Raw genomic sequence first — 17,202 nt, 5'->3', positions numbered from 1 at the left:
GGTGGTGTCATTTTTTGCGACTTTTGATGGCATTTTCATTGCTATCATTTTTAGGACTGTACAACCTTTTGATCACTTTTTATTAATTTTTTTTATATTTTTCCTAATTGCAAAAAAGTGGCATTTTCGACTTTGGGCGCTATTTTTTTGGTTAAACGCAGTGAAAAACGATTATTATATTTTGATCGGGAATTTTCAGACGCGGCGATACCTAATATGTTTATGATTTTTACTGTTTTTATTAATATTTATATCAGTTCTAGGGAAAGGGGGGTGATTTGAATTTTTAGGGGTTTTTTGTATTATAATTTTTTTTAAAAAACTTTTTCTTATTTTCACTTTTACTATTTTTCAGGCTCCCTAGGGTACTTTAACCCTAGGTTGTCTGATCGATCCTATTATATACTGCCATACTGTATATGGGGATTTTCCTCCTCATTCATTACAATGTGCAATTAGCACATTATAATGAATGGGTCAAAACGAGAGATTCGGGCCTTCGTGAGACACGAAGCTGTCATGGCAACGGATTGCCTCTCCCCGTGACGTCATCAGGGAGCGAAGATCCGCGGCAAAATGGCAGTGCCCATGTTTTTGAAAACACCCGCAATTGGTGCTAGCGAGCCCTCTCCTACAATAAAGCATCTGACACTGCCGCGCTTTCCACAACACATTGAACTTTAAACTCTATAGAAGACCGGAAAGAACTCCCCAAAGAAGTGTAACAGTCTTTAACCCCTTCAGGACTCTGCCTCTTTTGGCCTTTAGGGCGCGGCCCAGTGTCACTATAAGTGCTTGTAGCTCTGGACGCTGTGACACATCCGGGGGAGTTAGAGATTGTTTTCTCGTGACACGTTGTACTTCAAGTTAGTTTATTTGGATGAAATCTTTTGTGTTTAGTTAGGGTTTGTAATTTAAAAAACTAAATTTGGCAAAAATTTGGAAGAATTCTTTATTTTCCGCGTTGTAAATTCACTCGTTTTGCTGCAGATGTGACAGCCCCCGGATAACTTCATCACTTACATTTCCCAGATCTCTGCTTTATGGTGGAAGGTTTTCTAAGATTCCACAGATTTTACCAGAATGTTATGAGGCCCAGAATTTGGGGCCATTTTTCACATTTTTGGGAAAATCACCAAAACTCGTATTTAGATGGAGCTGCTGTGAGAGGCCGAAGTAATAGCGAGAGCCGTACAGGACCCCATTATGGAAACTCCACCCCTCAACGTATGAAAAAGCGCAGACTTTAGGTGTCTTATAGGGGTGAAAACAAAATGGAGGTGTGGTCTACAAATTGTAACATTTTTGGACAATAATTTCATTTTGGGTGGAAAATTAAACATTTGTAATGGATTAAATGAAAAAAGGCTCCACAGATGGTGATCCCCCTTCCCTTACACATGATGTTGCGTTAAAATCTCTGTCATATTTTTTTACATACTATAGAAACTATGATCCGTGTGTTAAGGACTTAATTATTATGGAATTTTTACTGTCCAAAATTTTTTTTATTTGATGGCAGATTTTTTGTTCAGTGTTGTGGAGCGGCCATGGGGGGAATGTTCTCCCTCCCTGGCCAGTATTTCCATGTGGGAGGACATCCCTTTTCGGGTGGTATGGTCTTTATATCGACGACCTGCTACTGATATGGGAGGGAACTGAGTTGCAGGCTTCTGAATTTCTTGAATATATTAATGGGAATTGTATGAATCTAAAATTTACTTCTGGGTGTAAGCGTGAGAAATGGAGCTTTTTGGAGATCCATCTCAATAGTGGGGAATGTGTATCGATCACCCCATATGTCAGGCATCTCACACTATCAAAAATATACCAGTAGGTATTAGACTGAAAAGAAATTGTACGGAATCAACCATACATGGAAGAGAAAATCTGAGAATTTGCCAGGGGCTGCAAAATAGGACGTATCCACCGTGGATGCTAAATAGAGCCACTAATGTTGTAGGATTCCTAGGACCCGGCTTACTAGTGAGAACAGGAACCAGACTAGATCTTTGACTAGATCCCAAGAATGCCCAATCACTTTTTCCACAGCCTTTAGTTCCCGGTATTCGGAAATTATCAAAAGATACTTGCCATTGCTATTCACAGATGATACTATTGTATAATATGTACCGGGGAATATCGGTGTGTCTAGGAAAGCTCCCACGTTGGCCAGCGTTTTGTCTCCCAGCTTATTTAGCTCTGTGGAAAATAAAAGGATCCCTGGCTTTCTACTGTGTGGCCAGACTAAGTGTATATGCTGTAACCTTCCTCCCGGGCCGCTTTATTAGCTGCAATCCCATTATCTGCAATATTTCTCAGGGCCATTAAAAGTCTGCATTTGCCGCCATCTATCTGATGCCAAGAATAAGGAAGCCGGAAATATTTCTATGGCTTCAAGGCATTTTGGGAATGCACATAATGGCGATTGCAGTGCTTTCAGGTGTATGGGCATAGAAAGAGTTTGTAAACCAGTACAGGGAGGAGACCATAGAAGGAAACTCCTCCATCGGGAAATATACTGGATTTTCTCCCTTGAAACCAGAGTACCGAAAGGGTTAAATAAAAGATTAGATGTCACCTTCCAGTACTGAAAAGAATGGCACCATAAAACCTTTAGTGGTCAGTAATACTCTAATACTGATAATAATACTCTAATAATCTCAAGGCGTTAGCACTGACTCCGCTCACCTGATGGAACTTGCTTCTATTAAACTTAGGATCATTGTATATAAAGTTATCCATGGATAAGGGTAGAACTTCTACCTGAAACGCGCAGGCGATTGTCTTCTGATTCCTGTGATGACTTTGTTCTTGATTGATCCAAATGAGATTAAGTCTAACACTCCAGACACAACCATTGCTCTGGACCTTATATTTTTATTTATTTTTTATTTATTCTGTGTTAACTCTAGTGTTTTTAATACTTGAACCAGCGATGCTCTGATTGGTCCAAGTCCAATACACTGCTCTGCAATACTTTATCTGTCTGAGCATGCAGGAAGGGATCTGACTGCCAAGGAGATCGGGCAGCACCGGAGCAGACTTCGGGGGATCCGATCCATAGCGGGAGCACGTTACATGTTTGCTCCGATCACAGGTGTTGGCACGCAGTGTCAGCTGTGATAGCTGACAGCCTCTGCTTCTGGTACCGGCTTGGTTATACTATGTCCTGGTGCGCTAAGTATCTAGCGACAGGGACGTACTATAACCTCCAGGTGTGCCTAGGGGTTAATTATAACCCTTCCAAAGCCTGGTAAAAACCCAGATAGACCAATGAACTTCAGGCCAATATCATTACTTATTGCCGATCTAAAAATATGCACCAAAATCCTAGCCAGTAGAATCTCCACATGCTGCCACTTTTCATTAAGAAAGACCAAACCGGCTTCACAGCACCATATGAATGCGGGACAGAAATCCGGTGACACTAGACAGGGGTGCTGTAGACCCCTCGCTGAACTAATGGGGAATGAAAATAGGAAACACTGACCGCAGATGATACCATACTTATTCTTTCAAACCATTCACCATCTTTGCCTGCAGAAATGCAAATCATTGACAGATCTAGTCGGGTCTCATCACTCCAAAATTTACATATGATATCATGGTCTTACATTTGGAAACCTAAGAAACCCTTCATTCAGGCCAACATTTTGTCTAACAGCTGGTATATGCAACCTAAGCACAATGACATGGCTGCCAAACGCCACAAGAAACCTGAGAGAGCGCCTATAAGAAAACGGCAGCATAAAACCACTGGTTACATTACTGCCAAATCACAGGCCGCCTCCAACACAACCCAACAAAGATCCTTGTCTAACTCCTAGAAAAGGCCATTCAGCTGTGCCTGGACCCCCAAAAGCAATGTCATTAGCGTTTCGAGTACCCTCTAAGGCAGTGATGGCGAACCTTGTAGGGACTGAGTGCCAAAGCCACATATTTTTCACAAAGTGCCAAATGCCAATTTAAAGTAACTGAAGTAACTCACAGGTTTCATCCGTATTTACATCCTGAGGACACTGGTGCAGCAGAAAGGAGAAATGCAGATTATTATTGTAGTTTCCCTCTAAGGTCCCTTAACAGGATGAATCACAAGTCCAGAGAAGGGTCTGCAATGATAATCCATCTCTGCCAGCACCTCCTGCACTTCTAGTCACTTTAAAATAGCGCAAAACGTGGCAGGTCCTGACTGCAGGAGAAGGTATTGAGCCCTGAATGGTGACCTTTGTGCTGGGTGATGGCCACCCGTGCCACCTCTGGCACCCGTGCCATAGGTTTGCCACCACTGCTCTAAGGTAGCTAAACTCTATCAAGATAAGATATAGTTGTTACTACACCCTCACAGACACAAATGTATCGCGATACCACCCAGGTCTGCTGCTAATGTGAGTGCTGGAAATGTCAAATCAGAATGACTAACTAAAATCTGCCTCTTCCCAATAACCTTTCCAGCTCTCATAGACCCATGGCAAAAGATAAAGTGGCCAACCACTGGAAACACCCCCCTAGCAGAGGCAATAAGCTCAATATCGCCCACTGCTTACACAAAATACCCAACTTTCTAAATAATTGGGACATTTGTCTCAGCTCTTACTATTCTATACACTATACTATCACTCCTTTCTCATATGCAACTAACTTCATGGCCTTATTTGTTCCATTGTTCTCCCTGTAACATTGTTTATATACATCAGACAGTGGATATTTTCAGTGAATGGCTTTTATTCGCATGTGCGTTTATTCTTTATATCTATGGAAAGCTTAAAATTGTATTGTTCAAAAAAATAATCTAGGGTTAATGACTTCCCAGGTTAATGCTGTATTTTTCAGTAACCCCCAGGTAGGCAATGTTTCGGTCTGCACTGGACCTTCTTCAGACAGATTCTGATTCTGATTGTAGTTCCCTCTGTGGTTATTTCCTGGGTGGCACATCTTTTGGCAGTGATGGTTTTTACATCCTTGTGATCTCTCTTGTCAGGTCTCGGGGCTTCCCTCAAAGCTGAAGGCTGTCTGCATTCACTCCAATATGACCCGGATTCAACGTGAAGCGGCTATGGAGAAGGTAATGGTGATGATGGGGACACCTTCCATTATGTCCAGTCCAGGATCTACCCCCTGATCTCAGTCCTGTGTCCTCTCCAGTGTATTGGAGATTCATCTGCTGAGTAGTTGTTATGACGGGTTGCTCTTGCTGTAGGTACGTCAGGGTAAGGTGCACGTCCTCCTGTTGTCCCCTGAAGCCTTAGTTGGAGGTGGCCAGTCGGGCACCAGCTGTCTGCCCTCTGCTAACCAGCTCCCTCCAGTGGCCTTTGCTTGCATAGATGAAGTACATTGTGTTTCTGAGTGGTCCCATAATTTCCGTCCATGCTACCTGCGCCTCTGTAAGGTGAGTGACCTTCAGCCATGGGGATGTCACTGCTCTGGTGTCTGTATTCTTGCTGTTGTCTTGTGTTAGGTTCTCCGGGAGCGCCTGGGTGTTGGCAGTCTTCTTGGACTTACAGCTACAGCCACCTTGAGTACAGCACAAGACGTTGCTCGCCATCTACAGGTCCCAGATGATGGGGGTCTTCCAGTGCGACTGGCTGCAGTTCCTCCAAACCTACATCTTTCTGTGTCCATGGACCGAGATCGAGACCAGGTAATGCAGCTCATGGGCTAAATGGTGATCCTAATATCATTTCTCCTATATCATAACTCCCATAGTGAGTGGTCTCCATAGATAGTAAGCTTACTACTTATACTCCTAAAAAAGATGTTCCCCATAGAACTTATTGGCCCATTTAGACACCCTATACCATCGCCATGCTCCAATAAAAAAGGAGCTATGTGAAGCTGTAGCCCCCCGCATACATCTCACTCACTTGTGGATTACAGTGGGAGGGTTAAATAAGCATCACATAGTGGAGGCCACTGAGGAAGGAGAGGGAAATACTAGAAAGCAAAGCTCCCTGCATTAGAGGAGTCCAACATCTCGGCAGGGTGTAGGGTCCTGTCCTCCTTCTCTCCCTTTATTCCGCCTTTTTACTCTCCATCAGTTCATTTACTTTCCCCATCTCATTTATCTCCACTCGGCTCTCATGTCTGCTCTATAGGCTCTCGTCACTCTCCCTTGTGCTTCTCCCCTCTAGGCTCTCGTCACTCTCCCTCGCACTTCTCCCCTCTAGGCTCTCGTCACTCTCCCTCGCGCTTCTCCCCTCTAGGCTCTCGTCACTCTCCCTCGTGCTTCTCCCCTCTAGGCTCTCGTCACTCTCCCTCGTGCTTCTCCCCTCTAGGCTCTCGTCACTCTCCCTCGTGCTTCTCCCCTCTAGGCTCTCGTTACTCTCCCTCGTGCTTCTCCCCTCTAGGCTCTCGTCACTCTCCCTCGTGCTTCTCCCCTCTAGGCTCTCGTCACTCTCCCTCGTGCTTCTCCCCTCTAGGCTCTCGTCACTCTCCCTCGTGCTTCTCCCCTCTAGGCTCTCGTCACTCTCCCTCGTGCTTCTCCCCTCTAGGCTCTCGTCACTCTCCCTCGCGCTTCTCCCCTCTAGGCTCTCGTCACTCTCCCTCGCGCTTCTCCCCTCTAGGCTCTCGTCACTCTCCCTCGCGCTTCTCCCCTCTAGGCTCTCGTCACTCTCCCTCGCGCTTCTCCCCTCTAGGCTCTCGTCACTCTCCCTCGCGCTTCTCCCCTCTAGGCTCTCGTCACTCTCCCTCGCGCTTCTCCCCTCTAGGCTCTCGTCACTCTCCCTCGCGCTTCTCCCCTCTAGGCTCTCGTCACTCTCCCTCGCGCTTCTCCCTTCAAGGCTCTCGTCACTCTCCCTCGTGCTTTTCCCCTCTAGGCTCTCGTCACTCTCCCTCGTGCTTTTCCCCTCTAGGCTCTCGTCACTCTCCCTCGTGCTTTTCCCCTCTAGGCTCTCGTCACTCTCCCTCGTGCTTTTCCCCTCTAGGCTCTCGTCACTCTCCCTCGTGCTTCTCCCCTCTAGGCTCTCGTCACTCTACCTCGTGCTTCTCCCCTCTAGGCTCTCGTTACTCTCCCTCGTGCTTCTCCCCTCTAGGCTCTCGTCACTCTCCCTCGTGCTTCTCCCCTCTAGGCTCTCGTCACTCTCCCTCGCGCTTCTCCCCTCTAGGCTCTCGTCACTCTCTCACTCTCCCTCGCGCTTCTCCCCTCTAGGCTCTCGTCACTCTCCCTCGTGCTTCTCCCCTCTAGGCTCACGTCACTCTCCCTCGTGCTTCTCCCCTCTAGGCTCTCGTCACTCTTTTGAAGGCAGAGCGATTTGGAAGTTTAGACTCCATAATCATATATTGTACACGGAGGGAGGAGACCCAGCGCCTGGCGGCCATGCTGCGCATCTGCCTGCAGGGGGTGACTGTCACTAAAACGGAGAATAATGAAGGTGATGAACCTCAGGACAGGAAGAAGATTGAAGGTGAGATGTGTGGAGATGTTCTCTCCATGGCTGGATTTCTGCAGCAGTGGGGACATCTAGATAAGATTTGTGTCTGCACTTGTATTATGATTAACATGACGCATTATTAAGGTACATGTGAATTTTCTGTTCAGCCAAAAAGAAGATCCGGCGGCCCCTGAAGTGGATGGCGGACTCTTATCATGCCGGTCTGTCCTCTGCCGAGCGCCGGCGAGTGCAGAACAACTTCATGAGTGGCCAGCTGCGGATTGTGGTGGCTACAGTGGCATTCGGAATGGGTCTGGACAAGTCTGACGTCAGAGGGATCATTCACTATAATATGCCAAAAAACTTTGAGAGCTACGTCCAGGAAATTGGCAGAGCCGGGCGAGACGGCAAAGATGCTCACTGTCATCTGTTCCTCGATCCTGAGGTTCGTGCAAACTAGAGTAGAAAACTTCTACTCACCGCATGCCTGGCCGCACGCCTGGCCCTCCTCCCCGCGCCGCGCGCCTGGCCCTCCTCCCCGCGCCTGGCCCCCCTCCCGCGCCTCGCGCCTGGCCCTCCTCCCCGCGACGCACGCCTGGCCCCCCTCCCCGCGACGCACGCCTGGCCCCCCTCCCCGCGACGCGCGCCTGGCCCCCCTCCCCGCGCCGCGCGCCTGGCCCTCCTCCCCGCGCCGCGCGCCTGGCCCTCCTCCCCGCGCCGCACGCCTGGCCCTCCTCCCCGCACCGCGCGCCTGGCCCTCCTCCCCGCGCCGCGCGCCTGGCCCTCCTTGGGGTGTGACCGTATATGAAGATTGGGTGTCCTGTGATGTTGCTCTGTAGTCTCAGGATCTGGATGAGCTGCGGCGCCATGTCTATGCCGACTCTGTGGATTACTTCACTGTCAAGAAGCTGGTGCAGAGAGTCTTCCCTGAATGCCGGTGCCGTGAGTTGCAGAATAAGCGGGCAGCGCTGAGCAGGGTGAGCGCACACTCAGACACGCTCCACTAAATGATCACCATGTGTAACCCCACACTGATGGCCGCCATCCCTCTTCATCTGTCTGCAGGGATGCGAGGTAGGCGATTCAGAGATGATTGATTTCTTGGAGAATTGTGAAGTTGATGAAAGGGAGGAAGAGCGTGCAACCACTACAGAAAAGCTGATGGAGCGATTGTGTCACCGCCATGAGCGGGCGCTGCCCATCGAGGAGACGGTGCAAGCACTAGATGTCCGAGAGGAAAGTAAGTGAGCAGAGACCTCTTTCCGCACAATGGACCCTCACAACATTATGACGGCACAGTCCTAAAACTGACTGAAGCTTTACTTCCAGGCCAGCCACACACTAGCCAAGGTCATCACTCCTGTAGTATCCACTCATCATCTCTTCTCCTCTATCTATAGTATCCAGTCATTGCACCTTCCTCTTGTAGGTATAGAGACTCTTCTGTGTTATTTGGAGCTCCACGAGTGTCGCTGGTTGGAACTTCTGCACCCCACCCTCTCTGCATGTCGTGTAACGTGTTACAGTGGTCCGCAGCAGCTTCGTACGTTGGCTCGCAGGTAACTCTATCCTTGATGTGAGAGCAGGTGGAGTGACGTCAGCTTTTCTGTGCAGTACCTGGATCATGTTCTTGTTGCCCTGCAGGTGCCCGCCGGTGGCTGTTGCCCTTGCTCGCGAGCGTCTCTCTGGTGTTGATCACACACACGTGAGCTCTGTGGAGTTTAATGTTGTTGAGCTGGCGGACTCCATGGGTTGGGAAGTTTTCCCTGTGAAAAGAGCGCTTCGAGATCTGCAGTGGAATGCTGAAACCTCAGGAGGCAAGTGACCTCTATGGTGACGGGCTTGTGCGCCTGTAGCGCCATGGCTCTGGTTTCATGGCATCCCTATGAACCTGTGGCTCAGGGTTCACAATGGCGGGCTTGTAGAAGTCTTCTTCCAACTCCTATCCTCCTCCATAGATCACTGGATTTGGAGGATTGTGCCACCTCTGCACGGTGCCACTTGTAGCGTATGTGACTGGATGGCCAGCATGGTGCTCCAGCCACTACATACAGAGGGTTCTCTGTGCTCTCACTCGCTGCATTTTTCACATAATAGATATCCTCTTATGTCATTGGTTTTGTCCCAGGTTTTCGTGGTTCAGGCCGGAGCGGGGTGATGGTGGAGTTCAGTAAACTCTCCTTCCACTTTCGGTCTTACGGGGATCTCACAAACGAGGAGCTGGAAGAAGTGTGTGATTTATTGTACCAGAAAGTGACATCCAGAGAAGCGACAGCCCTGAGCCAACTAAAGACCTGCTATGGGGTATTCCATAGGTGCGTTCCCCACACAGAGTCCACATAGTTGGGTTATTAGTGGGTAGCACCACCCTTAAACAAGAAGGGTGAATCTTCCCACGCTATAATCTATCATGTTGTCTGTCTCTCCTCTGTACTGTCCTCCTTCTAATCTTCCATGTTTGCTCCTGTGCGCCCCCTGTTGGCGCTGTAGTAATGACACCTCTTGACCTCTCTTTGTGTTGTGCGGCAGCGTGTCATACAGGAGCAGTGCAGCCTGTGCCGACAAGGTGAATGTTGAGCGCAGTGCACAGCTGAAGACTCTCATCCTCCACTATTTTGAGGGCAGGAATCTTGTTGGCGAGACTGAAGAGGACGACCTCAGTCAGGTGAAGGTGCGTGACCTAACATAATCGTCTGGCAGCACACACAGTTAGCCGAGAGATTGTGAATATGCTGCAAGTCGAATGCACGCTTCATTTATGTCAAGAACGCCCATGGTGGCCACATGATTTTGGAGTCAGGTAGGTGCAGATGTTGGCAGCAAATTAATATTTCTGTAGAGAAATAAAGGACCTGCGCCTCCGCTGTAGTGAGTGGCTGCTGATGCCAGGTTGTGGGTGCAGTATCCCCAATATGAGCTGAGGCTACTGCTAGATGAAGCAAGTCCATAATCTCGCCAGTATCTCTGTAGATTTCTACCGGCCTCCAGTTCTGTTATGAACCACCGCCATGGTCTGGACTCCAGGACATCCAAAATAAAGAGTAACTGCAAAATTATACTTTTTTTTTTTTTTCTTTTTTTAGCACAGCTGGATAGAGCCTTTAACTGGTTCGCGACCGCCCGCCGTGTATTCAGCGGTCGGGTCGCGCTGCATGGAGAGGGCTGACGGGCTGAGCCCTCTCCATAGCCGGTAAGTCTTTGCTGCATATTGCACCAAAGACTTACCGGTAACACCCGCGATCGGTGCCGGCACGCGGGTGTTATCACAGCGATGGCCGCCGGCAGCCTCAAAAAGATAGCGGCGCCGCCATCCTGCCTAGGATCGTCACCTACCGTGACGTCATCGGGGAGCGGCGATCCGTCTCCATGGTAGCCTCGGGTCTTCCGAAGACCCGAGGCTATTTCGTTTAACCCCTTCATTACAATGTGCTGATAGCACATTGTAATGAATGAGGAGGAAAATCCCCATATACTGCCATACTGTAGTATGGTAGTATGTGATAGGATCGATCAGACAACCTAGGGTTAATGTACTCTAGGGAGTCTGAAACCCTAACCCTAAAAATAAAAAAAAGTTAAAAAAAATATAATAAAAAAACCCCTAAAATTTCAAATTCCCCCCCTTTCCCTAGAACTGACATAAATATAAATAAACAGTAAAAATCATAAACACATCAGGTATCGACGCGTCCGAAAATGCCCGATCTATCAAAATATATGAACGGTTTTTATATTCGTTTAATCCCGTAACGGAAAATAGCGCCCAAAATCGAAAATGGCACTTTTTTGCCATTTTGAAAAATATTTTAAAAAATCTATAAAAAGTGATCAAAAGGTCGTATAGTCCTAAAAATGATATCATTGAAAATATTATCAAATGTCGCAAAAAATGACACCACCCACAGCTCCGTACACCAAAGTATAAAAAAGTTATTAGCGCCAGAAGATGACTATATAAAAAAAAAAAATTTGTACAGGAGGTTTTAATTTTTGTAAATGTATGAAAACATTATAAAACCTGCACAAATTTGGTATCCCCGTAATCGTACCAACCTAAAGAATAAAGTAGACATGTCACATGGGCGCACAGTGAAAGCTGTAAAATCCAAGCCCACAGGAAAACGGTGCAGATGCGTTTTTTCACCATTTTCACTACATTTGGAATTTTTTTCCCGGTTCCCAGTACACGGCATGCAATATTACATACCGTCACTATGAAGTGCAATTTGTTACGCAGAAAACAAGCCGTCACACAGCTCTCTATGTGTAGAAATAAAAAAGTTATAGACTTTTGAAGGTGGCGAGTGAAAAATGGAAATGAAAAAACAGGAAAGGGCCCGGTCCTTAACTGGTTAACAACGATACAAAGAGTGGGTATAGAAATGATTCAGACCCCTTTAAATTTCTCATTAATGTGCCTTCTGTCCCCATCTGGTCAGAAAAAAACTGAAATGTAGATATTTTTTCTACTTTATTAAATAAGAAAAACTGAAATCTCCCCTGGTGATTAGTATTCAGCCCCTTTGTCGTGACTCTCATATGCAACTCACATGCTGTGCATTTCCTTCATGAGATGGTTCTCCTTCATTGGAGTCCAGCTGTCTTCAATTAACTTGATTTGGAAAGGCGCAGACCTTTCTATAGACGACCTCACAGCTCACAGGCATGTCACAGCACATGAGGTCTAAGGAACTGCCCAAGGAGTTCAAAGGCAGAATTGTGACCAGACACAGATCCAAGGTTCCTAAGAGCACAGTGACCTCCATAAGCCTTACATGGTAGAAGTTTGGGACCACAACTCTCCCTGGTCCTCCAGCCAAATCATGGGAAAAGAGCCTTGGTGAGAGGCAAAGAAGACCCCAACATCCCTGTGGCTGAGCTCCAGAGATGCAGGAGGGGGATGGGAGGTCACCTATCACTGCAGGAGGGGAGATGGGGGTCACCTATCACTGCAGGAGGGGAGATGGGGGTCACCTATCACTGCAGGAGGGAGATGGGGGTCACCTATCACTGCAGGAGGGAGATGGGGGTCACCTATCACTGCAGGAGGTGAGATGGGGGTCACCTATCACTGCAGGAGGGGAGATGGGGGTCACCTATCACTGCAGGAGGGAGATGGGGGTCACCTATCACTGCAGGAGGGGAGATGGGGGGTCACCTATCACTGCAGGAGGGAGATGGGGGTCACCTATCACTGCAGGAGGGGAGATGGGGGGTCACCTATCACTGCAGGAGGGGAGATGGGGGTCACCTATCACTGCAGGAGGGGAGATGGGGGTCACCTATCACTGCAGGAGGGGAGATGGGGGTCACCTATCACTGCAGGAGGGAGATGGGGGTCACCTATCACTGCAGGAGAGGGAGATGGGAGTCACCTATCACTGCAGGAGAGGGAGATGGGAGTCACCTATCACTGCAGGAGGGGAGATGGGAGTCACCTATCACTGCAGGAGGGAGATGGGGGTCACCTATCACTGCAGGAGGGGAGATGGGGGTCACCTATCACTGCAGGAGGGGAGATGGGGGTCACCTATCACTGCAGGAGGGAGATGGGGGTCACCTATCACTGCAGGAGGGAGATGGGAGTCACCTATCACTGCAGGAGGGAGATGGGAGTCACCTATCACTGCAGGAGGGAGATGGGGGTCACCTATCACTGCAGGAGGGAGATGGGGGTCACCTATCACTGCAGGAGGGAGATGGGGGGTCACCTATCACTGCAGGAGGGAGATGGGGGTCACCTATCACTGCTGGAGGGAGATGGGGGTCACCTATCACTGCTGGAGGGGAGATGGGGGTCACCTATCACTGCAGGAGGGAGATGGGGGTCACCTATCACTGCAGGAGGGAGATGGGAGTCACCTATCACTGCAGGAGGGAGATGGGAGTCACCTATCACTGCAGGAGGGGAGATGGGGGTCACCTATCACTGCAGGAGGGAGATGGGGGTCACCTATCACTGCAGGAGGGAGATGGGGGGTCACCTATCACTGCAGGAGGGAGATGGGGGTCACCTATCACTGCTGGAGGGAGATGGGGGTCACCTATCACTGCAGGAGGGGAGATGGGGGTCACCTATCACTGCAGGAGGGAGATGGGGGTCACCTATCACTGCAGGAGGGAGATGGGAGTCACCTATCACTGCAGGAGGGAGATGGGAGTCACCTATCACTGCAGGAGGGGAGATGGGGGTCACCTATCACTGCAGGAGGGAGATGGGGGTCACCTATCACTGCAGGAGGGAGATGGGGGGTCACCTATCACTGCAGGAGGGAGATGGGGGTCACCTATCACTGCAGGAAGGAGATGGGGGTCACCTATCACTGCAGGAAGGAGATGGGGGTCACCTATCACTGCAGGAAGGAGATGGGGGTCACCTATCACTGCAGGAGGGGAGATGGGGGACACCTATCACTGCAGGAGGGGAGATGGGGGACACCTATCACTGCAGGAGGGGAGATGGGGGTCACCTATCACTGCAGGAGGGAGATGGGGGTCACCTATCACTGCAGGAGAGGGAGATGGGGGGGTCGCCCATCACTGCAGGAGAGGGAGATGGGGGGGTCGCCCATCACTGCAGGAGAGGGAGATGGGGGGGTCGCCCATCACTGCAGGAGAGGGAGATGGGGGGGTCGCCCATCACTGCAGGAGAGGGAGATGGGGGGGTCGCCCATCACTGCAGGAGAGGGAGATGGGGGGGGTCGCCTATCACAGCAGGAGGGAGATGGGGGTCGCCTATCACAGCAGGAGGGAGATGGGGGTCGCCCATCACTGCAGGAGGGAGATGGGGGTCACCTATCACTGCAGGAGGGAGATGGGGGTCGCCCATCACTGCAGGAGAGGGAGATGGGGGGGGTCGCCCATCACTGCAGGAGAGGGAGATGGGGGGGGTTGCCCATCACTGCAGTAGAGGGAGATGGGGGGGGGGGTCGCCCATCACTGCAGGAGAGGGAGATGGGGGGGGGTCGCCCATCACTGCAGGAGAGGGAGATGGGGGGGGGGTCGCCCATCACTGCAGTAGAGGGAGATGGGGGGGGGGTCGCCCATCACTGCAGTAGAGGGAGATGGGGGGGGGGGTCGCCCATCACTGCAGTAGAGGGAGATTGGGGGGGGGGGGTTGCCCATCACTGCAGGAGAGGGAGATGGGGGGGGGGTTGCCCATCACTGCAGCCTCCAGCAGTCGGGGCTTTATGTCTCTAAGCTTCTCCTCAGTACAAGACATATGAAAGCCGCATACAGGATGCAAAACACATGAATGACCCTAGAATATGAGGGATAAGATTCTCTGCTCTGATGTGATGAAGACTGAACTTTTTGGTGTTAAAGGGGTTTTCCCACAAAAGAAAATTCTCACATTTCAATCCCCTAATGATTCACACATATTAAAGATCATTTTTAACCCCTTACTTTACAATGTTACTCAGTGTTATTGGTGTTTTGGCTCCTATCACTCAGTGAGGGTCGGTGTAAGATTCCAGAGTGTGAGCGGGGACTCTGAGCAGACACTTCATGATCCCTCTGTGCTGTGAGTGGGGACTCTCTGAACAGACACTTCATGATCCCTCTGTGCAGTGAGATGCTGTGAATGGGGACTCTCTGAGCAGACACTTCATGATCCCTCTGTGCTGTGAGATGCTGTGTGCTGACAATGTGCTTAGATTATCAGGGTCCAGGGTTATGAAGACTTTCATTTACCTTCTCGCTAGTATCTGACACATAGAAAGAGATGAGACAGATCAGAGATGAGAAATCCATGAGATGGATATAACACACAATGACACAGTCACAGACAACTCTGCGCCCACACTATCAGATCTACTGTGCCTCCCTCCCCGGAAAAAGAACTCGCCTGCCTGTAGTTTTTAGCTCTTTTATCGCTGCTGCTGTTGTTTGCAGGCGGGAGGTGTCTGTGTATCAGTGTGCTTTCATCCTGGAATGATGGGGCAGCGTCAGGTAAGATGGCTGCCGACCATAAAGTTAGAAGATACAGGGTCAGAAACCAGAGGCAACTGAAATTGTGTACACCAGGACTGATAGACTAGAATTAGATTTGTGAAATGCTGGATTTTTGTTAATTACAGAGAATTGGAGAATGTGTTATTTTGTTATCCTGAGTATATTTAAGAATCCTGTCTTCAAGGGAAAACCCCTTTAATTCTAAGCGGTGGAGAAAACCAGGCGCTGCTCCTCTCCTGCCAAATACATTCCCAACAGTGGGACCACTGGATCTAATGGAAGCAAAGAAGAGGAGATCCTGGATGAAAACCTCCTATAGAGGGCTCTGGACCTCAGACTGGGCTGAACCTTCCAACAAGATAATGACCCTAAGCCCACAGCTAAAATACCACAGCAGAGGCTCCAGAACATCTCTGTGACCATTAATGACCGGCCCAGCCACTGCCCGGACCCCACCAACGTTCACCATCAAACCTGAGGGAACTGAAGGGGATCTGCAAGGAAGAGGCAGAGGGTTCCCAAATCCAGGGGTGAGGAACTTCCCAAGAATTCTCCTGGCTGCACCAGCTCCAAAGCTGCTTCCACTCAACACTGAGAAAAGGGGCCGATTGCTCATCACCAGGGGCCCATTATAGGGGGGCAGAGGGTCAGCCCTGCTGGCTTCTTCCTCCCCTGAGATGCACCCTGGTATATCTATCGGTCATATCTGTAAAATCCTCTCCGCTTTTCCTGAAGTGGGTTGGACCCAGCCAATCAGGACACAGAATTTCCTGCCAGCTCTGCCACAGCCTTCCACGTGTGGGAGTGACAGAGAAGGTAAGTATGAGGGATTTTTTTTTTTTTTTTTTTTTTTTTTACAGGCCCCCAAACTTTGAAAATGTTTCACACGGTGCTGGATGATTTTCAGTGAACTCCATTCCTGTTCTCTTGGTTTCTCATTAGGGTTAGGGTGGTAGAGGTACAGACTCCGGGAGCTCCAGGCCTCGCTACATGACGCTTTGTCTCTCTTATCTGCTTAGGCTGAAGACTGGAAGGAGCAGGTCTGCAGTGACACCCGTCTCTTCCTATCTATTCATCAGGATGAACGCTTCTCGGGAAGAGCAATCGCCCGCATCTTCCATGGGATAGGTGGGTAATTCCAAAATTCTTCTCAGTCTAGGGGTTACAGACTTTGTGTACGATAATGATTAGGACTTGTCCGAAAATGTATTGGCTTCCTGGGATTCCTCTCTTGGGTTGTTATAATGTAGAAGATGACGATTTCTAACGATGGAGGCTCTGGTCCGGTGGGATCAGTGCCGGACACCATCACCCTGCAGCATGAACAAGCCGCTCTATTAATGTTGTGTTGTCCTGCAGGCAGTCCGTGTTATCCGGCGCAGATCTATGGAAGAGACCGACGCTTCTGGAGGAAATATCTACATTTGGATTTTAACAAAGTGATGCAGTTGTGTAAGGAGGAAATTATCAGATTGAAGTGACGTGTAGATCCAGAGGACCTCTAGGATTGTACAGAATTTCTGTTATTTATAATAAAGTATTATATGATTGTTAATATGCGGATGTGTCTCCAAATACATGAAGCCATGTGACGGGTCCTGATTCCCACCCCTCCATCCAGGACTGATGTGTCTAGGGGCAGTCTGATGAACTGTATTCAGCGTCCAGGGCTGATCTGTCTAGGAGCAGTCTGATGAACTGTATACAGCGTCCAGGGCTGATGTGTCTAGGAGCAGTCTGATGAACTGTATACAGTGTCCAGGGCTGATGTGTCTAGGAGCAGTCTGATGAACTGTATACAGCATCCAGGGCTGATGTGTCTAGGAGCAGTCTGATGAACTGTATACAGCGTCCAGGGCTGATGTGTCTAGGGGCA

At 49.3% G+C, this 17,202-nt stretch overlaps 1 protein-coding gene across 2 annotated transcripts in view; it reads left to right on the top strand.

Annotated features, from left to right (window-relative positions):
* RECQL4 (RecQ like helicase 4) overlaps nt 1–16,881 on the top strand; it is a 58,435-nt gene extending 41,554 nt beyond the window's left edge. For both annotated transcript variants that reach the window (XM_072139053.1, XM_072139052.1), the window contains exons 9-21: nt 4,982–5,065; nt 5,201–5,389; nt 5,459–5,641; nt 7,220–7,403; nt 7,538–7,815; nt 8,210–8,347; nt 8,436–8,610; nt 8,800–8,929; nt 9,015–9,187; nt 9,499–9,685; nt 9,900–10,041; nt 16,346–16,454; nt 16,686–16,881. In XM_072139053.1, the coding sequence (XP_071995154.1) occupies nt 4,982–5,065; nt 5,201–5,389; nt 5,459–5,641; nt 7,220–7,403; nt 7,538–7,815; nt 8,210–8,347; nt 8,436–8,610; nt 8,800–8,929; nt 9,015–9,187; nt 9,499–9,685; nt 9,900–10,041; nt 16,346–16,454; nt 16,686–16,807 (2,094 nt within the window). In that variant the 3' untranslated portion in view covers nt 16,808–16,881. The remainder of the gene's footprint in view (nt 1–4,981; nt 5,066–5,200; nt 5,390–5,458; nt 5,642–7,219; nt 7,404–7,537; nt 7,816–8,209; nt 8,348–8,435; nt 8,611–8,799; nt 8,930–9,014; nt 9,188–9,498; nt 9,686–9,899; nt 10,042–16,345; nt 16,455–16,685) is intronic.
* The last annotated feature ends 321 nt before the right edge of the window (nt 16,882–17,202 follow it).

The sequence above is a fragment of the Engystomops pustulosus genome, chromosome 2 (assembly GCF_040894005.1).
Source record: "Engystomops pustulosus chromosome 2, aEngPut4.maternal, whole genome shotgun sequence".
NCBI classification, from domain to species: domain Eukaryota; kingdom Metazoa; phylum Chordata; class Amphibia; order Anura; family Leptodactylidae; genus Engystomops; species Engystomops pustulosus.
This window is presented reverse-complemented; position numbering and strand designations above follow the sequence as displayed.